The sequence below is a fragment of the Drosophila ficusphila genome, unplaced genomic scaffold, assembly GCF_018152265.1.
Source record: "Drosophila ficusphila isolate 14025-0441.05 unplaced genomic scaffold, ASM1815226v1 contig_106, whole genome shotgun sequence".
NCBI classification, from domain to species: domain Eukaryota; kingdom Metazoa; phylum Arthropoda; class Insecta; order Diptera; family Drosophilidae; genus Drosophila; species Drosophila ficusphila.
Window position 1 is genome coordinate 7,016,387 of NW_025063993.1, and position 22,924 is coordinate 7,039,310.

General features: G+C 47.1%; 2 protein-coding genes across 8 annotated transcripts in view; one reads left to right on the forward strand and one right to left on the reverse strand.

Moving 5' to 3' along the window:
- The window catches only part of LOC108088970 (talin-2), a 30,116-nt gene extending 9,799 nt beyond the window's left edge, over positions 1 to 20,317 (forward strand). For 2 of the 7 annotated variants that reach the window (XM_017186998.2, XM_017186999.2), the window contains exons 2-16: positions 1,269 to 1,489; positions 7,152 to 7,410; positions 7,479 to 7,877; positions 7,936 to 8,206; positions 8,272 to 8,775; positions 8,837 to 8,925; positions 9,287 to 9,375; positions 9,712 to 9,828; positions 9,892 to 14,479; positions 14,538 to 14,728; positions 16,803 to 16,919; positions 17,005 to 17,520; positions 17,882 to 18,553; positions 18,784 to 19,370; positions 19,429 to 20,317. In XM_017186998.2, coding sequence (XP_017042487.1) covers positions 7,275 to 7,410; positions 7,479 to 7,877; positions 7,936 to 8,206; positions 8,272 to 8,775; positions 8,837 to 8,925; positions 9,287 to 9,375; positions 9,712 to 9,828; positions 9,892 to 14,479; positions 14,538 to 14,728; positions 16,803 to 16,919; positions 17,005 to 17,520; positions 17,882 to 18,553; positions 18,784 to 19,370; positions 19,429 to 19,678 — 8,526 coding nt within the window. In that variant the 5' untranslated portion in view covers positions 1,269 to 1,489; positions 7,152 to 7,274 and the 3' untranslated portion in view covers positions 19,679 to 20,317. Of the gene's footprint in view, positions 1 to 1,268; positions 1,490 to 2,958; positions 4,108 to 7,151; positions 7,411 to 7,478; positions 7,878 to 7,935; positions 8,207 to 8,271; positions 8,776 to 8,836; positions 8,926 to 9,286; positions 9,376 to 9,615; positions 9,642 to 9,711; positions 9,829 to 9,891; positions 14,480 to 14,537; positions 14,729 to 16,145; positions 16,356 to 16,802; positions 16,920 to 17,004; positions 17,521 to 17,881; positions 18,554 to 18,783; positions 19,371 to 19,428 lie in introns of those variants that run through there. The other 5 variants (XM_017187001.2, XM_017187000.2, XM_017187003.2 and 2 more) reach the window with 5 other exon arrangements.
- Positions 20,318 to 20,341: 24 nt separating this feature from the next.
- Positions 20,342 to 21,990, reverse strand: LOC108088972 (isovaleryl-CoA dehydrogenase, mitochondrial). Its single transcript, XM_017187004.2, has 3 exons — positions 21,722 to 21,990; positions 21,532 to 21,657; positions 20,342 to 21,461 (listed from the first exon to the last, which is right to left on the reverse strand). Exons 1-3 carry the CDS (start codon positions 21,934 to 21,936, stop codon positions 20,540 to 20,542), a joined length of 1,263 nt encoding a protein of 420 aa, XP_017042493.1. The 5' UTR covers positions 21,937 to 21,990; the 3' UTR covers positions 20,342 to 20,539.
- Positions 21,991 to 22,924: the final 934 nt, after the last annotated feature.

The window sequence follows — 22,924 nt, forward strand, 5'->3', positions numbered from 1 at the left end:
CCACGCCCCAATCTTTAGTTATGCCAACGAGACGAGGTGCTGACCTGCACCTGTAACAGACGCGGCTGTGAGCTTTTAAGCCGATTTGTCTCAGATTTGTGGTTGTTAATATCACCTAAGTATTCATAAAATAGCTAATTATAAAATTTTATTTAGTGAAAGCTATTTATCTCTTGGTTTTGTATGAAAAATATATGCCACAGGCGTTTTAAAACTTAAATTCAATTAATATTACCGAAAACAAAGAATTTTAATCCAATGTTACAAGTAAATGATTAATTTGTTTTTGTGATATTTTAAGTTTTGAGTCATTTAATTGGTTTCCATTGCTCCATTTTAATATCATACTTTTCCTCTGAGTAACTAAAATGGCGGTCTGATCATTTAGTTACTCATTTCTGGAAAACTTCTGAATAATGTCTTATGCATGTAATCATACGTTTATTTTGAGTTCTATATTTTTTAAAGGATTAAGAGCATACATTCTTTAGTCCCTCAAATTGTAATCGTGTAATTTTTTTAAGCTTTCATAAACATTTTTTAAGACTTGTTTTCGTTATTAAAGAACGATATAAAATTGTGTTTACAAATGTTCTTCAGGCATTTTTTTAAGTACACATTAATTCCAGAGGTTGTTGTCATGGGATTACTAGTAATAACCATTTCCCAATGAAATGGAGACCCAAAAAACCGCATTCTTGTCCAGCTGCTGCTGACAACTCTCTATCGGATGCCACCGACTCTTGCCCCGATCCCCAACTGCACCATTGATGCACTCTTTTGGGCTTTTGGGTGTTGATTGATATTTTTTCTGCTGCTGTAAACAAAAGTCGCTGGCGATGTGCGAGCGCTAATGGAAAAGTCTGGTGCAGCATTCTTGGAATGGTATTCTATGTGCGGACATATCGCTGGCTGCTGGCTGCTCTTGCTCCGGCTGCCTTGGTGGCATTAACCGCAATGCCGACATCTAGCCATATATGTGCAGCTGTATCGGCATCGAGTCTCCTCGCTTACTTACTTGCCCCACCTAACAGACTCTACAGACTGAACAGACTCATCCACCCATCGGCGCCGAGGTCGAGCTGAGCTAATATGGAAAATGAAAACAGGAAAAATGCTCTCTGCGCTTGCTGTTTGCAGTTTGCTGAGTGGATTGCTTTGGGCTTTTGAAGTTGCCACAGTGGCAACTTGATAGATAGATAGAGATTTTCTTGCCGCCACGTTTGCAAACGCAGTTTTAACCGTTCGCTCTGCTCTTCTATTTGCAGATCTTCTAAACAAATCAAACAAACGACAACCGCAACAAGCAACGAAGAAACAAACAACGTAACAACAACGACCACACCTAACACTGCCAACACTTACACACACACATACACATAAACACACGGGCGCACACACAGCAAACAACTTTCGTTAAACATATTTCTTCACTATCCGCTTAACAACCGAAACTAAATCGAAGATAAGCGGCTAACAACGAATTGAGGTGAGTGAAGGTGTCAATTAATATTTGCATAATCAAATAATTTGTTTTAAGATTTGGGGGATAGTTGTGTTAAGTTTGTACTTTCTTTTATGGCAACCTATATTAATTATCATTATGATAGATACGTATGTTAGTTATTTTTATAATACCCTAAGAAGCTAAACTGTTCTCTTTTTGGGCTACAAATCACAATTAATCAAGGAGATCTAGCTGTCAATATCCACCTATAAAAAGAGATATGCCTCCTTGAACTTTATGGCTCTGTTTTATGCCTCAGGCGAGTCAGCTTTATCTGGGCAAATTCTACTCCTCCACTTAACAAACAGAAATAAAAACTGTGCAAATTACATAAAAAGGCTCCACATTGGCGCAGCTCGATGGCATTTTGTTATCCTTCTAGCCAAGGGAAAAGGCAAAGCCATCAGGGGGGGAAAACATGGCTGCGAAGGAGTAAACGTGTTCCAAGACAAGTGAAAACTGTGCAGATTCCTTTGGGCGGCCACCACAGGACTCCTACGCAGCCACACGCGTTTCAGGACGAGGCACACACACACACACTCACACACACACAGTCACCATAAAGGATCCCCATTTACTCGGGTTTATATGGCCAGACAAAATGGTGGCTTTGGCGCCAGGATGTCGCGCCAGTTGAGCTTATTTTTTTGTTGTTTTTCCTTCGCTTTTATGTCGACAGCGATTGCACAGATAAGTGTGGGGTTTGTGCGTGGAGATTGGGCTTACAAGATACTAACCCCCCTGATTTGTATCTTAAAGATTGCTGGAACATTTTCTTAACTCATTCGGTGACAATTAATCAAGGCAAATCAGAAAGATTTAATTAAAGGGATGTTGCGAGTTTTTTCGTGGATCTCCCGCTGTCCGATTTCCCAGTATTCTTTAACCATTATTCATTTTGCATGTCCCAGCAAAAAAAAAAAAACAGGAAAAAAAGCCCACTCAGTCAAGTTTAATTTATACAATTTGGAGCCATGTAAATGGCGAGGGCAAAAACAACTCCGCTTGTACATAAGGCGAAAGCGAAGTTCAGCCATTGGTGGTCCATTGCCACCCATTGGGCGCTCCCAGTTGGTGGTGGATTTTCCGCACACACACACACACGTCGAAAACCAAGAAACCGAAGTGAAAAAGCCAAAATGTTACTCTGCAGCAGCCCAAGCCCAAACCCTCCCTTCCTGGTGTTCCTTTTGCTTTTTTCTTGTTTTTGGACAAACGGAGGATAGGCAATTTTTACGATCCTGCCACAGCCATCCACCTACTCTCTCATCCTTTTCGCGCAGCCGGGCGAGCAGGCTAGTGCCCGGACATGCCGTCTCATCCCGAATCGCAGCATCCTGGCGTCCCGTGACATCCTGGCCGCGGAGCATGCGCCGATCGGCGGCGCCAGGACGACGCCGTCGAGTCGAGGATTCACACAACGGTTACGACTAGTGGAATGAATGATGCTGACATCAGAAGCTCACGATGTGTCGCCGGCATAGCACATCATTCTAGGCCTAGCCGCTGATCGGGCAGGACTTGCCAGTTCAGAAAATAGTTACCCAAAAAAAAATAAAATCCAAGTCGCGTTTACAAACCGTTTTGTGCCTGAGTTCTTGTTGAGTTTGAAAAACAAAAAAAAATCCATTAAAATTCGTTAAGTTTGGCGGTCGAGTGCCTTTTGTACCGTTTCGGTTCCTGTTTTTCGTCATAGTTCGTGCCTTATCCCTAAGAAGTATTCTTAACTTTTAACTTGTCGTCGAGTGCCTTGGACAGATACTTTACTTTTAATAGAACCTAAGTCGATGCGATTCAATCGCCGCTCAAAAAACTCTGCCACTAATTTGCCTTAGAACAGAAAAAACACACAAAAAATCAAAAAAAAAAAAAAAATCTGAAAAATTTGTTACAAAGCTTTACACGTTTTTAACAATATATATACACAAAGTCACACGTTTATATATACTTTACAACATTTACACGGAAGACGCTTTTACACTAGAGAACTCGTAAAAATTTTAAATGTTATTTGTTAAAACCAACGAAAATTGAGAAATATTGAAAATTCCCACGTTATTATGATGTATACGCGTTTTTTGAGATTTTCCAAATTGTTAGCAGTTTTTGCCATCGTTTTGTGTTGAGTATTTGTAAATTCAGTTTCGGTTCCGTACAATTTCTGTACAAAAACGGTACGCTCCGTTTGCCAACACCACAAACGTGCCTCAGCTCGTCGAGCAGTTGCCCCGCAGGATCCGCAGGACTCGCAGGAGTCGCAGGACACACCTGATTCAGCGCTGCCGTCGCAGTCAACGATTTTTAAAATCCCCCTTTCAAAGCCCCGTAATGCCTTTCGATGACAACGTCAACCGATCGATCGCCAAAGACCTTGTTAAACACCAAAATTACACTTCAAACACCAAACACCACACACACACACACGGAAACATTCACTACGCCCGAGCGTGCCTTTATAAGCATTAAGCCCCAAAACCGTAACCGTAAGCTTTGTGCCTTAACGTTTTTCGATCGCCAATTCACGATAAATTATAAACATCTTCGAAAAGAACGTCATTGTAAACAAGATCCCACGATGAGCCTTACAAAGTGTTCGAAAAGTAAGTAAAAATTCGAAAAGCCAGTTTGGAAAATTCTATTTAGAAATTCAATTTTCTAATTGGAAGTGTAAAAAAATAATAATCTTTTTTGAATTATCTATAAAAATTGCTATAAAAAAGAAAGGCATTGCAAATCCTTTATTAAATTATCTTATTCAGCAAATAAATTGTGAATTAATATTGCTAAAACCTAGACTTGAATAAATAAGTAATACCCAATTTTTTTTTGAAAAAAGAAAATAGATTTTACACATTTTCCTGTACACTCAATTAATTAGTTTTGCTCATAGAAAAACGTTGTCGCCAGTAAATTACGTCCATTAGCAGCTCAGTGTGACTTCTGGGTGGAAAGTGGTTGCCAATTAGCGAGAGGCTTCGACTCCACCTCCGACTCCTTGCATGGGTTCCATTCCATTTGCATTCGGATGGTATCGGTTGGTGGCCAGTTGTGCAGGAGGAAAACTCAAAGTGGAGGCGGATGGAGGAGGAGTGGAAATGGTTGTGCCCAAGCTCCCACTGTGAAAATTCGTGGCAGCCGCTGGCCAAGTTGGATTTTTTCCTCTGCTCAGTTTGCACCAAAATTAAGGAATATTTCCTTGATTACTGTGTTTTATTAGCCATCTGTAATTTGCTATTGATGGGTGCAATGAAAAAATGCTCAAAGAAATCTTTAAGTGGAAATAAGCTTTCTGGGGAACATGAAACCGTTTAAATAGAGGGTCTATTGAGCCAAGATTGAGGCTATTTGGACTCCTTTTATTGTGTTTGGAGAAATCTATCCCTTCGTTGTTATTCATCCATTTTAACGATGTGACTCTGACAGTTTTCTTTTCTTACTTTATTTCCTTTGTGTTTTCTGCGTTGGAGGATGTGTCATGTGTAGTTGTTCCTTCCTCTTGTTCAGCTTATACGACCACATAAAGTTAATTGAATTAATGGGCAGTATCGAATTACAATATCCACTTGGAGTAGGGTTGATGGAGGGTCTTAAATAGTTTTTTCGATTGTTGTGGTTGACTATGAAAATGGCATGAAGCCGACTAAAAACATCTACTCAAAAATAGGAAACTCAAAGTTAAAAATATATATTGTAGGTACTTTTTTAAAATCGAATTCACTCTTATTTCCATTTAATTCAATTCTATACTTTTGGAAATAGTCAGCAGTATATATGTATAGTGACATATTTTTTACAAATAGGAAAAAATAATTACAGATATATATGAAATATAGCGACAAATCAAAATTTTATTTTGTTATATTGTTATTATATTACTAAGCGTTTGCCTCGACACAACTAATAATATTTAAAAAAGCAAAGACTCTAACCGCATTGTCCTTTGAACCTGTTTTCCTGTCGCGCAGTGTTGATTCATATCGGATTACGCAGTGAATCCCGGGCATCCTTTTCCTCTTTCACCACCCCTTGTTTTCCGGCTGATGCTGCGCAGGATTCGGATACTTTTTGGCCGGCTGGCGCCACTCAGGCGCCTTACGAAAGTCTACCATCTCTCCAAGCGAAAAGCAGAGAAATCGAGAGAACTCTCCAGTGCAAAATGGGGGGTGAATATACGGTGACTGCACCCTTTGGGCAGTAATTTCTCTCACTTGCTCTCCAAAGAAAGCACTGCGCAGGCGTTGCTCTCTCTCTCTCTCTCTCTTCTGGCTTTCTCTTGAGCCAGTCCTTGCCACCACCAGCAGACAAGGATGTCCCAGACACCAAAGGGATGCTGACGCCGACGTCGACGGAGCAGCATCCCTCTGCCGCAGGCTTCGGCCGCAGCGTTGAGTCAGCCTTTTCATCACTGTCGTGCCAGATTTCGTGGAGAGCGGACGTGCTCCTGCTCCATTCTCAGGATGCCGACAATCGGTGCCATCCACAGCCGCCATATGGAACCGTCGTCCTGTTTTTGTTCCCCTACAAAAAGTAATTGTGAAAGTTTGTGCGTGCTTCTCTGTGTGTGTTTGTGTGTCTTCTACCGGAAATTTCAAGTGCTTCCTCTTGCTCTCTCTCTATAGAAAAAAAAAAAACGAAAAAGAAAAACAAAACATTTGTGTAAATTATTGATTTTAGCATGGTAGAGAAAACAATAATGGTAGCGTTTTTCCACCCGAACTCTGACACACTTAGTCAGCTTTTGTCTTTTTTTGTGTGTGTCCTTTTGGCAGGATCGAAAAAGCGGGCGACAGAAAATCAATTACGCCTGTTTTTCTCGGGGGGGATGGAGAAAGGCATTAGGGAAACTTAGCTTAAAATCCAAAGCCTAATGATGGAGAGAATTAGAGATGGAGAAGGAGATGGAGATGGAGATGGAGATGGAGAGAGAGTTTGAGATGTCGCCAGAGTGGGCTTGCATCGCCACCCCGCAAGGCAACTACAATGAGCCGGGGCTTTCAGGCTTTGATTTGGCAACTCAAGTGTCCTGTGTTGCCCTCTCCTATTTGTGTGTGTGTTTGTGTCTGTGTGACTGTGTGGGCTTGTGTGTGTGTAAGTGTGCTTCTGGTAAAGATTTTCATCAGCAATTTTATCGGTCGTCTGCGTTTTTGGGTGGTGGCTGCCATCGCCACCGCCCCTGCTCATCCGGCGGAAGATATCCTTGCGCTCTGGGGGTGGTTTCGGTTTTGGTTTTGGTTTCTGGCTCCCGGCTCCTCAGGGTTTCTGGTTTCGGCTTTTCTGGTTTCTATTTCCCAGCTTGCCCTCTTAAGTGTATTGTATTAGGAAATTACCATATTCTAGTATGGGTTATTAACCCTGAATACTAGTTAAAGCTGATGTAACTACATCATTTTGGCAATCTACATTGGCCTCCCAAGGAGCCATTACTATCTGAGCAGCAGAACTTAATTAGAGCCTTACCAAGTTGTTTACCTCCGAAAAAGTGGGTAACTTTTGTATATGTTTCATAAAACAGGATAACAGGATAAGTTTCTTTAAATTTGAACTATTTTTTACAAGGTTCTCTCCTTTAAATGCATATCAAAGTTATCTTTCTTTATAATAACACTTCAAGTAGTTTATTAACCCTCATGCTCTTCCATTGCAGTGCCTTTTGCATTTTCCACATCCTTGGGAGTTTACCCAAGGAAACGACGACGAGGCGGAGGAGAGAGGAATAAAGGAAAAGGAGTAGAGGAAGTTGAAGTTAAGCGGCAAAGACGAAGCCAGGATGTCCACGCTATCGCTGCGCATCCAGCTGGAAGGCGGTCGAGTGACCAAGACCATACAGTTCCAGCCCAACACCACAGTCTTCGATGCCTGCAAGGTCATTCGCGATAAGTTTGCCGAGGCAGTGCAAGGACAACGTAAGTGAAACCCACTTAATGTTTAATCAAAGTTCGTTTGAACTAAAATAGCCTTCTCTTAATTGCAGCCAGCGAATATGGACTGTTCATTTCCGACGAGCAGAACCAGCAGGGCGTTTGGTTGGAAGCCGGACGCACCCTGGGCTACTATATACTGCACAACCAGGACACCTTGGAGTACCGCCGCAAGCTGCGTACCCTTCGCGTTCGCATGCTGGATGGAGCTGTGAAAACCATCCTCGTGGACGACTCCCAACCGGTGTCGCAGCTCATGGTGGTCATCTGCACGAAGATCGGCATCACCAATCACGAGGAATACGGATTGGTGCGCGAGGACAACGAGGCGCAGAACGAGAATCTGCCGGACAACAAATTCGGTACTTTGACCCTCAAGCGCAAGATTATGGAGAAGGATCGTGATGCCAAAATGGAGAGTTTGCGCAAAAAACTAAAGACGGATGATGAAAGTAAGTTACTATTTAAATCCCTTATATTGGAGGTATTTAAATGTCTTTTTATTTACAGTGAACTGGGTGGATGTGAGTCGCACTCTGAGGGAGCAGGGCATCGATGAGGCAGAAACTGTTTTGCTGCGCCGTCGCTTTTTCTTCTCGGACCAGAATATCGATTCGCGGGACCCCGTGCAATTGAATTTGCTGTATGTGCAAGCCAGGGACGCCATTCTCGATGGCACTCATCCTGTTACTCATGACAAAGCTTGCGAGTTCGCTGGCATCCAAGTGCACATTCAATTCGGACCGCACAACGAGGCCAAGCACAAGCCCGGATTTCTAGAGTGAGTAAAAGAATGTAAACACATGCTATTTATTTGTATTAATTTATATGGTTTCTCTACCCCAGTTTGAAGGACTTCCTGCCTCAGTCATATGTGCGCGTAAAGGGAATCGAGAAGAAAATCTTTGCGGAGCACCGAAGGCATACGGATCTTTCCGAAATCGACGCCAAAGTTCTGTACACCAAGACCGCCCGGGAGTTGCCCACCTATGGTGTTACCTTCTTCCTGGTCAAGGAGAAGATGAATGGCAAGAACAAGCTGGTTCCCCGGCTGCTCGGCGTGACCAAGGATTCGGTGCTGCGTCTGGACGAGCGCACCAAGGAGATTCTCATCTCGTGGCCCTTGACCACAGTTCGGCGTTGGGGCGCCTCGCCAAACACCTTCACCCTGGACTTTGGCGACTATGCCAATCAATACTACTCGGTGCAGACGACGGAGGCCGAGCAGATTGTCCAGCTCATCGCTGGCTACATCGACATTATTCTCAAGAAGAAGCAGACCAAGGATCATTTCGGTATCGAGGGAGATGAGGGCTCCACCATGGTGGAGGAGTCAGTGGCACCTTCCAAGTAAGTTAAAGGAGTTTATAAAATGAAACAGGTTATTAATGAATTGTTTTTTTAATTTTAGGGCCACCTTCTTGCAACACGAAACGAATCGCAGTGAGCAACTCAATGTGGAGAGCTTGGCTCATCCGGGAATTATGCGCCCCTATGACGGTGAGTTTTAAAGATTTTTACATCAAATGAGCACTTCTGCTTGCGCTAAATATTGTGTGTATATGTCGGTGGTTTATAATTTAAAAATAAAAAATAAACTTATAAATAAATGTACTTGAAATGTTTAAAATGCAGGAGTTGATTAACAACTTATTTGTTATTCGAACGCAAACCTGAAAAAATAAAACCACAAGGTTTAGTGAAATACATTTTAAATATTATTTTTATATAAACACCATCGACAGAATATGTTAGCTATTTGCTTGATTATTTTCGATTGCTTATTTTGTATATGCTAAATTATAATTTGTACTTTTTACCAACCCCTCTTTGAATTCCGTGAACGAATTGAAACACATAGGCGAGCGCTCCTTTATGCAGAACGAAGTGCAGACCGTGCAGTATGGTGCCTTCGTCGGCCAGGTGAACCATGCCCACCAGCCGCCATCGGTGAGTTGACCTGAACCAGAGCCACCGAGCATTCCCCACTAACTCCACTCATCTCCACTCAGTTAATCATTTTTTCACGCGCTTTTTGCTTAAGTTGCCACTGCACTAACTCGTAACACTAACATAGCTGAATCCGAACCATAATCGAAAACAAAAACCTCAAAACCTCATCTGAAGCAAACTAACATAAAGCATTTCTCTAATCCCTCTCTCCTCACATGCTGCAATCTCTAAATAAAGCCAGTGGTCAACCAATGTTTTACAAAGTATGCATTCTGCTGGAGAGATTTTCCCCAAAAGCAACCATTAACTTATTTATTTGATGTGTTCGTTTAGACTAAGGAAGTTCGCATTAGTTCTGTGAATCTGACGGAACCACAGCGGGCGCTGCTGGGTTACATATCCGCTGGCCAGGATGTCTTGATTCGCGCTGACGAGGAGCTGCGCACTAAGGTAAAATTAATAGTTAATTTCCCAGAAGATAAGTTAATTACAAACATAAATTTTCATGAACAGGCACCCATTCAAGAACTTGGCAGCGATCTGCGTTCCATCGAGTGGCGCGAGAACACTTTGGACACCTCCAAGCAGGCTGTGAGCAGTCATGTGGCCACCATGAGCGCGGCCACGGCCCAGATCATCACCGCCTCTCACCCGGATGAAGTGGATACGGAGGCCATTTCGGCTTCGGTCTCCCAGATTGCCCAAACGATTCCCGAGGTGACCAAGGAGGTGCGTCTGATCGCCGCCTTGATGGAGAACGATTCGAACGGTGACCAACTGCTGGAGGCTGCCCGCAATCTGTGCAACGCCTTCAGTGATCTCCTCAAGGCAGCCGAGCCGGAGAGCAAGGAGCCGCCCCAGCATCTGATCAATGCGGCCAGTCGAGTGGGCGAAGCCACCACCCACGTGCTGAGCACAATTGCCGAGGAGGAGGTGCCCGAGAACCGCGACCTGCACGACATGCTCCTCGCTTTGGCCAAGGCGGTTGCCAATACCACTGCCGCCTTGGTGCTGCGTGCCAAGAACATTGCCGCCAGCTGTGAGGATGAACAGGCGAGGAATCGGGTGATTGGAGCTGCCAGTCAGTGTGCTTTGGCCACCAGTCAGTTGGTGGCCTGCGCCAAGGTGGTGGCACCCACTCTGCACAACGCCGCCTGCCGGGAACAACTGGAAGCGGCGGCCAGGAATGTGGCAAGGGCTGTGAACTCCCTGTGCGAAGTGTGCAACGAGGCCAGCAACGATCCCAAGCTGAAGGCCGATCTGCTGGCAGCCGCACGAGATGTGTCCAAGAGCCTCACCGACATGTTGGAGCACGTGAAGCTGAGCACCAGGGAGCACGCCAACCGCACCAGCACCGAGCTGAGTCCCGTCGAGAACGTGATCATTGGCACCGACATCCTGGTGTCCACCCACGATCCCCAGGAGATGGTGCGCCATGCCCGCACCCTGGGACAGACCACTGCCCAGCTCATCCAGAGCATCAAGGGCGAAGCGGACCAGCAGCAGGATGCGGACATGAAGCGTCATCTGTTGTCCGCCGCCAAGCAGCTGGCCGATGCCACCGCCAAGCTGGTGGAGGCGGCTCGCCTCTGCTCCTCGAATCCCCACGATTCGGACAACCAGAACGCTCTGCGAAAGGCAGCGGAGGAGTTGCGGGAGATCACCACCACGGCGGCCAACACACCGGCGATGAAGCGCGGACTCATTCAGCGCTTGGAGTTCTGCTCCAAGCAGGCAGCCTCCGCAGCAACCCAGTGCATCTCGGCGGCACAGAATGCAGTGCAGCACAGCCAGGATCATCAGACCAAGGAAACCCTGCTGCAGGACTGCAAGCGAGTGGCGGACACCATTCCCCGATTGGTTACCTCCCTGAAGACGACCCGTGCCCAACCCGACGATCCCAATGCCCAGTTCAATCTCATCGAGGCAGCGGAACAGTTCATCGAGCCGGCTCTGCAGGTGTCGAAATCCTCGAGAGCCCTGCAGCCCACAGTCACCGACATCCCTTCGGCCACTCAACTGTCGAAGAGTGCTCTCCACTTGGGACAGAGTGTCTCGGAGCTGCACTCGGTGGCCCAGCGTGCTCGCGATGCCTGCGGTGGTCAGGAGTTGGAGTCGGCCCTCGAGGAGGTGCGCAAACTGCACGACGTGTTGGACGATACACGCCAGGCGGCTCTCGCCAACCAGTTGCGTCCGCTGCCAGGACAAACGGTGGAGAACACGGCCGATGAGCTGAGGAAGTCCGCCAAGAATGTGGGCATCGCCTTGAGCCAGCTGCTCTCCTCTGTGCTGCACAACCAGCGCAGCTATGCTGGAGCTGCTGGCCGGGACACTGCCCTGGCACTGGGAGACTTCACCAGGAGCGTCCATGGAGTGGCGGCCACCACTCAGAATCCGGCGATCATCGACTGTGCGGATAATGTGGTCACCAGCTCGGCGCGACTCATCGAGCAGGCGCAGCGCACGCTGCAAGGAGCTTCCAACCCGGAGGCTTTGACCCAAGCTGGACGAGAGGTGACCGGAGCGCTCTCGGCCACCGTGGATTGCATTCCCGGCCAGCGAGAAGTGCACATTGCCTTGAGGAATGTCAGCGATCTGAGTGAAATCCTAATGATGAGCGACTTCCCACCTTCGTCACGTCCATATGCCACTCTGCAATCGGAACTCAAGCAGGTGGCGGAGCAGTTGAGCAGTTCTGGTGGCCAGATCGTGGGTTCGTATGCCTCGCCAGCTTTGTTGGCCGAGAGCAGCCAGAACTTTGCGGCCAACTACCGGGATCTGCTGTCCGTCAGCATGGAGATGGCCGGCCAGACGCAGGAGGAGGAGGTGCGCTCCCAGATGATCGAATCCCTGCGCAATGTATCCACTCAGTCGTGCTCCCTCCTCTCGACGGCCAAGTCCATTGCCGCTGATCCCGGCCAGCCGAACGCCAAGAACCTTCTGCATGCCGCCGCTCGCAGTGTCACCGAGAGCATCAATCAGTTGGTGGATGCCAGCATCCAATCCGCTCCTGGACAGAAGGAATGCGACAATGCCATGCGCAACATTGAGGCCTTGCGTCTGATGCTCGACTATCCCCACGAGCCCATCAACGAGCTGGGATACTTTGATTGCGTGGAGCAGGCCACTGGAAAGTCGAGGAACCTGGGCTATGCCATCTCCGAGATGATCAACAACGCCAAGCAGTCGCAGCACGTGGAGTTCAGTCAGTCGGTGAACAACGTGAATGACTCCATCCAAGGATTGATCGAGAGCTCTTCGCAAGCGGCCTATTTAATTGGAGTCTCGCATCCATCGAGTGTTGCGGGCAGACCGGGAATCATTGATCAGGCCCAGTTGACTTGGGCCTACCAAGGCATCCGGCAGCATTGCGACATAGTGAGCAGCCAGCAGTCCACCAAGCCGCAGATGATCTCTGCCCTCACGGTGATTGCCAAGCACACCAGTTACCTCTGCTCGATTTGCCGTCAAGCCTCGATGAACACCTCGAACCCGGTGGCCAAGAACGAGTTCATTGTGCTGGCCAAGCAGGTGGCCACGGCCACTTCGGATTTGGTGCAGGCCATCAAGGCCATTGAGGAGCAGCCGGCCAGTGGAAGTCGCGAGCGTCTGGTGGATCCTCTTCTGGAGGCTGTTAAGGCAGTGCGCCAGTACGCCTCCAGTCCGGAGTTCAGTTCCGTGCCCGCCAAGATATCGGCGGAGGGCAGGAAGGCCCAGGAGCCAGTCATCCAAGCCGGTCGCGGTGTAATCGATGGAGTTGTCGAGATGGTAAAGGCAGCCAAATCACTGGCCCTCTCCCCGGACAACCCACCCGTGTGGCAGCAACTCTCGATGCACTCCACCCCAGTTTCGGAGTCCGTCAAGCGGTTGGTGGACAACATTCGCGACAAGGCGCCTGGACAGGCACAGTGCGAGCAGGTGCTGCACACCTTGGGCACCTGCACCCGGGAACTGGACAGCTGTGCGCTGGCCGTCAATGCCCAGGGTCTCAGCCAGCGTCGGGATAACAACTTGCACGGATTCAGCGGCCAAACAATGAACTCCGCCTCCGAACTGGTGGACAAACTGGAGCCCATTCGGGTGGCCGGCAAGAACAATGCCGAGCAACTGGGCCACGCCGTGGGCGAGATCTCGCGTTACGTGGTGCCCATGGTGAATGGAGCGATCGGTGCCTGCACCCACATCGTGCACAGCCAGCAGCAGATGTCGCTGATCCAGCAGACCCGTTCGGTGGTGGAGAGTGCCATCACTTTGGTGCAGTCGGCCAAGGACTCGGCTGGCAACCCACGGGCAACTCATGCCCATCCCCGACTGGATGAGGCCATCGATGGCACCAGGGAGGCCATCCAGGAGCTGCAGCAAACCGTGGAGAAGATCAATGCGGAGACGGGCATCGTGACTGGATTGATGGAGCAGGTGAACCGTTCCATCACCCGGCTGACCGACAAGAGGCAGTCCCTGTTGAATGCCTCGTACTCGGACACCTTCGTGGACTACCAGACGCGCATGGTGGCGCGGGCCAAGGAGATCGCCAGCCTGGCCAACGAGATGAATGCCAAGAGCAGCGTGGAACCAGCAGCCTTGCCTCAGCTCGCTGTGGATATGACCCAACATTACCAGCAGTTGACCCAGGACTCCGTGGGAGCCAGTACCACCACTTCTTCACCGGATGTAGCCATGCGCATTCGCACCACCGTTATTGATTTGGGTCGCTCTGTTAGCTCCATGATCCAGTCTTCGGCGGGAGGAGCACGACCAAACGATGTGGGTGCCCAGAGGGACATTGCTCGCAATGCTCGCGAGGTGTCCGAAAAGGTGGCTCAGGTTCTGGCCGCTTTGCAGGCAGGATCCCGAGGCACTCAGGCGTGCATCAATGCCGCACACACGGTATCGGGCATCATTGGAGACCTGGACACCACCATTATGTTCGCCACGGCGGGCACTCTCCATTCGGATGGAGATGGCAGCTTCGCCGATCATCGCGAGCACATCCTCCAGACGGCAAAGGCTTTGGTGGAGGACACCAAGGTGTTGGTGACCGGAGCTGCTGGAACCCAGGATCAGCTGGCCAACGCTGCTCAGAATGCTGTCTCAACCATAAGTGAGTGATGATCTTGTCATTAATTTTAAGTAATTAACTAACTTCTCTCCTAATTTAGCTCAACTGGCTGAGGCTGTTAAGAGGGGAGCTTGTTCCCTGGGATCTTCGCAACCCGATTCCCAGGTCATGGTCATCAATGCCGTCAAGGATGTGGCCTCCGCCTTGGGTGATTTGATCAACTGCACTAAGTTGGCTTCCGGAAAGTCCTTCAATGATCCCTCCATGCAGGATCTCAAGGAGAGCGCTAGGGTAAGCTGCACATGTCCATCTACTTTCCCCTGCCTTTCTCTCTCACTCTCTTTCTCTATTCTTACGTAGTTTTTTTAATCTCTTGCTAAAAAGCTTTCGTTGTTGTGGCTTTTAGTATAAGCACTATAATTAACTTAACTGATATGATCTTATCTGAACTTATTTTATAAATTAAAGAATTCTCTCTAATGCAGTTAAGTGAATTATAGTGCTTTAGTTTTTCTTATCCTCACTCACCAAATTGTAACTGACTCAACGTGGTTATGGTTTGCTCCTGAATTTTATTTATGACTTGAAAAGAAGACCAATGGACTTTCGAACAAAGAAGACTGATATTCAAAAGCTTAAATATACATCGAATAATTTCTACAGTGTTTATAGGCTGTGTTTCATCTTTAATTCTTTAAATAATGTATTCTTTTCCATGCAAAATATGTAACGCGCATACATAAATGTTGTTTGTGGCATATTGAAAATTCAACATATATAAACATCAAATGGCTTTGGCACTCATTTACCCATACATTTAAAAAGAGGAAATCCACACGCCCGCTCCCCAAAATCAAAAAGAAAAAAACCCACCACATAAATGTATCTGTGTATATTTGGAATAACCCAAAAAATAAAATCTCTGCTGCTGCTGCTGTTTGAGTTCTTTAAGTGCAAAACAATTGATATGCGGCACCCTCGCATCCTGCTCCCCTAAAAGCTTCAGCTGCTCTGCTCTGTGTTGTCGTTTCTTTAATGTTATTAATGTTATCAATGTTTAACCGAACGCACCCACGAAAAGCCCACTACTTGCATCATTTCCCTGGCGGCATCGGCAGCAAACAATAGGGATTTCCCGCCCGGCTGGCCTGGCTATCATCCAACTACCCTTCTTGTCCAGCTCTAACATCTCGTGGTCATGCCCGTACCATCCCTTCCGGCTCTGCTTGCTGCGCTCTCTCTCTCTGAACCACCGAGGCACCCCAAAACACCCACCTACCCACCCATCCAAACACCCACCCTTCCTTTACAATCCACCAACCACCCCACCCACCCACTTTCCACTTTCAACGTTTGTAAAAAGGAAACCAAATGGGAAAATCCATAAATTGATGTATTTTTTTCGTTTTGCTAATTCGTTGTGCCTTCGACGTATCTGCTCTTCTTTTTTTCCCACACACAAAAAAACACACACCAAACAAACCACAAAAAAAAATAAATAAAAACGAAAACAAAAACCAAAAACCACTCATGAACTGTACAAAAATGCAAATCGAATTCAAAACGCTCCACGCTCCTCCTTCTCTTCATGCGCTGCGCTCGCTGTGGAAAACAATCTGCTATCAAATCGATATCAAAACCAAAATCTCCATTCATCCGCATATACACATATGTATGTACAAACCAAACCAAAAACAAAAAAAAGCAGACGCTTCAAGATGTTTGCCAAGCAGCTGCCCACAATGGCCATTCAGAAACTAACCCACAGTCAGAAATGCGAAGTGGCAGCCACCTCATCTTCGCCAGCAGCAGCAGCAGCATCATCGACATCATGGCCAACTGAAATTCCGGGACGAAATTCTACTTGCATTAATCCATTGCACAATGAAACATGATTCTTTCCGCCACTCGAGAAACTCAATTCAAACTGATTGTAAGAGAACTTTTAAGTGCTGGGCAAAGCATTCAAAATCAAGTCCTCTTTAAATGCACAAAATTTAATTCAAGTTCACTAAAATATTCGAAAACGCTTACCTGGCGCCTAGAAGTTCCCATTTATTTCTTTTCAATGTTATCAAGTCATTTATGAAACTAATTCTTATTACTTATGCGTATAATAAAAACCAATTGGAATATAATTTGACTTTATTTTAGTTTAATATTGATTTGTAAGAGTGCCAAAGCCGTTTAGAATGTTGTAGTATTCAATTCTGTTTAGCTGTAGAGTAGTTCGTAGTCCTAGACATTCTATACTTTACATATATAAGTTCCTCTCTTCAAAAACTTCTTCTCTGACCAAACATTAATCATAAACATTTCTGCTCTGCTCCCCAAAAAATGCCACTTTACAATTGAAAACAATTAGGTGATGGTGCTGAATGTGTCCTCGCTGTTGAAGACTGTGAAGGCTGTGGAGGATGAGCACACGCGCGGAACTCGCGCCATGGAGGCCACCGTAGAAGCCATCTCCCAAGAGATTCGGGTAAGTTGATGGTTCCCAAAAACCCTTAAAAACATGTGAGATTACCTCTGAATTAAGTTATTAATTCGTTGCTTTTATTTTCCAGGCCATGCACACTCCTCCACCAGTGGGAAACACCCAAGTTGGACCCGAAGATCTCATCCGAGTGACCATGAACGTGACGGCGGCCACTGCCAAGGCCGTCGCTGCCGGAACCTCCAATCTGCAGGCTGATATTGTCTCGGCCGCCAATCTGGGACGCCGTGCCATCTCGGACATGCTGATTGTTTGCCGTTCAGTGGCCTGGAACTGTGCCGAAACGGAGGAGCTGCGCGCACGCACTCTGGAGGCGGGAACAGCTGTGGGTGAATCCTACCGCGACCTGCTCAGTGGCATCCTGCACAACTGCAGTGCCGACGATCGCATGCATTTGTCGCGTCGCGTTGCCAAGTGTGTCACCGATTTGGTGGCCATGGCCAGGCTGCTGAAGGGTTCCGATTGGATTGATCCCGAAGATCCAACGGTTATCGCTGAAAACGAACTGCTGGGCGCCGCTGCCTCCATCGATGCGGCAGCCAAGAAGTTGGCCTCACTGCGTCCTCGTCGCCAAGCTGATGTTAAGGTGAGTCTGGCTTTTTGTTTATTTCCCTTACTCTATTTAAGTGGTGAATGTTACCTAACTATAGTTATACAACTGAAACTCATCCTAATCTTTAAGTGGTGCTTGATTTATCCTAACTAGTCCCTCAAAACGAACTAATTGATGGTTCCAGTGAGATATGTTTGATATTCTTGGTTGTTACATTCAAAAGTTCACCCAGGAATCAAACATATTATTACTGTGACCCTCGCCAATCTACTAAAACACTCAGCTACCCGTGATCACAACTAAAACTGCCTGGTGATTGTTCTATTTTGTCTGTTTTACAAGCTTTTAATTCATTATCTAATGAAATTTCATCTCTGCTTTTTCCGTCACACAGATCGAACTCGATGAGAACATGAAGTTTGACGAAATGATCCTGGAGGCCGCCAAGGGAATCATGGCAGCTTCCGCTGCTTTGGTGCGAGCTGCCAACGCTGCTCAGCGGGAGCTCATCGACACGGGCAAGGTGGCTCGCCGCCCGCTGACCAGTTCCGATGATGGCCAATGGTCCGAGGGTCTCATCTCGGCCGCTCGCCTGGTGGCCGCCGCCACTCACAGCCTGGTGGAAGCCGCCCAGAACTTGGTTCGCGGCGTGGGCACCGAGGAGATGCTCATCTCCACTGCTAAGCAGGTGGCCGCCTCCACGGCCCAACTGCTGATTGCCTGCAAGGTGAAATCGAATCCCAACTCGGAGGCCGGACGTCGTCTGCAGGCCGCCGGCAATGCGGTGATCAAGTCCACCGACAACCTGGTGCATGCCGCCCAGCAGGGCTTGGAGGCCGAGGAGGAGCACTCGCTGAAGATCAACACATCGATGGTCGATGGCATGGCGCAGGAGATCAACGCCCGGTCCGCCGTTCTGCGCAAGGAGAAGGAACTGGAGGAGGCGCGTCAGCGCCTGAAGATTGTGCGCCAGGCACAGCGGTACGGAAAGAACGCCCAGGGATTCACCACTGACGAGAGCGACACGGAGTACGCCTACGGAACACTCAACAAGAGCCAAAACAATGTATGAGTCACCTCCTTGCCTTTCCCATCTTGTTAGAATTTGTATTTTAGTTTTGTGAATGCACCGACGAAAGAAATTGGCATTGAGATCGATGACAAAATTTAGGCACCATTTTGTTTTCAAGTAGTCTAATTCTAACTTGGTTTGGTGTGGGTCCTAGCCAATCTAACACGTAACCAGTCTAACCAGCAGTATCTCTTTTCTCTCTCCTAACCCCGTAACGCTAACAGACTTTGGGTCGCAGCGGTTACTACGGTTCCAGCGAGATGCCCACATCGCCGAGCCTGGCGTCGCAGAAGCATCACTACAACTACGCCAGTCCGCAGACGCAGCACTTCCATCACCCGGGAGCGGTGTCTCCACCGCCCTCCAACTATCCGCCGATGGACGAGCCGAGCGGAGAGTTCCCACCACCGCCGCCACCGCTCTCTACGACCATTTCTAACATGCAAACCGCCACGGCGGGTCACAGTTTCCGCCCTAATCCCAAGCTAACAGCCAATGCCGTGCCCAGGCCCTATCCGGGCAGTCCGGGCGGCAGCAATGGCCTAACCTCCGCACCCACCAACTCGTCAGGCGGCCGGGGGTCGCATCCCAGCACACCCACTAACAGCAACTACCAGCACAGCTTTGAGTCGTCCAGCATTAAAACGCTAAACTCATCCCCTCCGGCGGTGCCAAAGAAGCCCACTGTCAACCGGAATCTGGAGGCGTGTGTGCAGGATCTGCATGACAAGACCTTTGGCCAGGGCGGCGTGGTCCAGCTGACGGGTGGAAATGGATATCCCGGTCAGAACTACGAGGGTTACACGTCCAGGTGGGTTTACATTTTTAACCTTGCGTAGTTCCTTAGCTAATTTTTTTTTTTTTTTTAGATATGAGACGCGAAACTTTGACAAGTCAGCGAACAATACCACCAGCAGCAGCAGTGAAGTCAAGCCCCTGGAGTCGAGCTTCTCGCAAATGACCCTCAACACCGATGGTGGCAAGATCAGCATTGTGGACCAGGGATCGGAGCGACTCACCTCGATGACCCAGCGTGTGATGGAGCGCAAGTCCTTCACCACGACAACGGAATCCCGCTCGGAGACCAAGACGGAAAAGCATAGTTTTCGATTGGATTAAGCCCCGCTCCAGTTGAAGCGATTCTAGTTGCTTAAGTAAATGTTCTAGCTTGGTGGAGAGCATGTCGATGTTTGCCAAAAGTGCTTTTAACATTTACACACCCGTACACATACTAATAGAAATAATTTAATATTAATTGTAATTAGCCACTAGCGAAACTACGTCTATATGCCTCTACCCATACCATATAATCAGCCTAATATTAACAACCTAATATCGCTATTCGACTTTCTATGTTTTCGTAAATCTGTGTTCTACGTGTTTATTTGCCATCTAATTGCCAATATTTATCGATACAAGTTGCGAGAGCGAAACGATTTAAATTCAACAAAATTACAATTAACCCATAATAAGCGTAACCCTTACAAATTTGGTTCTTCACTTTGTTGTTATTTCGATGCAATTTATTACTGTGCACTAAACATGAAATATTTTTTTAAACGTAAGAAAGCTCTTTGTCTTCAACCCCAACGAGGAACAGTCAATCTATGTTCTACGATTGTGAAGTCTATTCAATGTAATCAATACTTTTTATTTCTTTTTGTATATACGTACGTATGCGAGTCGTGTATGCAGATGCATATTTAAATTGTGTATTTTTTGTAAATTAATAAAAAAAAACAATATTTTAACAAGGTGGTGAACGTGTTTTAAATGCAGAAATTAGATAAAATATATTATATTTCTTTTTATTAAGGCACATATAGACATTGATAAAACATACATATTTTACAAATCTTATTAAAAAAATAAATGCAACTTTTAGTCTGTCAGGTAGTAGAGTTAATCCACATAATTGCCACAGTTGTCTTACCGTAAATGCGTTTCTGGTTCGGATTAGAAAGAGTGTTGGTCATCTTTTCACTTATACTCCTGGTTAAGCTGGCGGCCAATAAGCCAGCGTCGGATCTCAGAGGTTCCGGCTCCAATTTCGTACAGTTTGGCATCGCGCAGAATGCGACCTGTTGGATTTTCATTTATGTAGCCGTTACCACCGAGAATCTGGATGGCATCCAGAGCCACTTGTGTGGCCTTCTCGGCGGCATAGAGAATTACTCCAGCGCAATCCTTGGGACTGCGATTGCCCGCATCGCAGGATCTAGCCACCGTGTACAGATAGCTCCTGCAGGCACTCAGTGTGGTGTACATATCCGCCATCTTTCCCTGGAGCAGCTGGAACTCACCAATCAACTGGTTCATCTGCTTCCGCTGGTGGGCATAATCAAAGGCCACGTCGCAAGCGGCTTGCATCAAACCAACGGGTCCGGCAGCTAGCACCAGCCGTTCAAAGTCCAATCCCGACATCAGCACATAGACGCCCTTGTTCTCCTGGCCCAGGATATTCTTAGCAGGCACCTTTAGATCCTGGAAAACCAGTTCACAGGTACTGCTTCCTCGCATGCCCAGCTTGTCTAGCTTTTGGGCCACGCTGAATCCTTCCCATGCAGTTTCCACTATAAACGCAGTGATTCCATGCTTGTCCGGAACTCCACTGCCTCCTGTCTTGGCATAGACCACCAGTGTATCCGCATCCGAGCCATTCGTAATCCAGAATTTGGATCCATTTAGGACATAATAGTCTCCTTTACGCTCGGCACGCAGCTTCATGGACACCACATCGGATCCCGCTCCTGGTTCAGACATGGCCAGACCTCCAATGTGCTCGCCACTGCACAACTTTGGAAGGTACTTCTCTTTCTGCTCGAGAGTGCCATTTTTGGTCAACTGGTTGATGCACAGATTGGAGTGGGCTCCATACGAAAGGGCCACGCCTCCAGCAGCACTAAAAAATTTGGATTTTAGAGACTATTTTAGATCATAATTCAATATTCAATATAAGGTATATATCTTACCGTGAGAACTCCTCCATGATAATGCAGTGATCGAGGTAGCTTCCCCCAGTGCCACCAAAGTCTGGCTCAGCTGTGATGCCCAGGAAACCAAGATCACCTAGTTTTTTCCAGAAAGGACGCATGTCCCTGTCAAATAAATAACATGTAAAGTAAGGTTTTGGCTTCGGCTCTATTATCCAGTATATCATACTTGAAGCTATCCAGCTTATCAATTTCCTTGGCCAAAGGAGCCAGTTCCTTCTGGAAGAAGTTGAAAGCCACTTCTCGCAACTTTTGCTTATCCTCATCTAAGCCGAACATGGCATCGTTGACGGGATAATGGGAGAGTGTGCGAGTCCAGGACAAGGGACGATCGCCACGTTGCAGCAAGGATCTGCATGATTGGGCCACAAATCTGAGAGCCATGATTTTGGGGAGCACTAAACTATTATCTAACTCGATCAGCTGTTGCCACTCGCTTCTAAATCCAACGAGTAGCATTTAAACAAGTGGGCAATCAGGTGGCAACGCTAGCAAGATCGGGAAACTAAATACAAATAACAAAACAACTAGTAAATAAATCCGTTACATTATTAGAGTATGTATTTGCTAAATCATAAAATATGATACGAAAGAAAATATAAATAAAATGGCTTGCACATTTGCATAATGTAATAGTTTTACATAATGGTGTTAAGATAATACTGTTCGACAATGTTACGCACACAAATAGATTGTGTTGACATTCAAATTAGCCCGCCATATCCTATTTTCGTCTGCGCAAGACTCTCCAGTGGCCCTTCAAAGCACCTAAACAGTGATTACCAAAAGTGCGCTTCCCTCCCAAAGCAGGTCATTAAATAGCTACTAGAGCTGCATACGGAGCCATTAGGATAGCCTTGCATTATCCTTTGGCCGCAGTGCGCATGACTCACCAACGAGCAGATGGACGGGTTACCGCTGCCGATGCCGGCAACAATAGCAACAAATTACAACAACGGCAGTGCAGTCGCAGGGATAAACATAAACAGAGCCATCAGTCTGCCAGGACCCTTGGTCTAAATGGAATTAAAAAGGAGGCGGCGGTGACCGAGCCCAAAAAAAGCCACCAAACCAGTTGTCAGTGTCGCATTCGGTGTCCTTTGCAGTGCGTTGTCCAGCCGGAAATATCGGATTTCGAACCGGATACGGAAGTGTGTTGCCCAGAAAGGGATAATTAATTGATGGGGACTTAAAGAAAAGAGGCATAGCCCGACGAGCAGTGGCGTTTCGGTGCTCGACGGGACCAGGTGTAACCCAAATAATTGAACAATTCGGCAGGCAAATCGATAAATGTCCCCATAAATAAGTCACTCCAGACAGGTGGAGCCGCTCCTCACGTGTGTGCGTTTGATTAATGGCATGTTACCGGGTG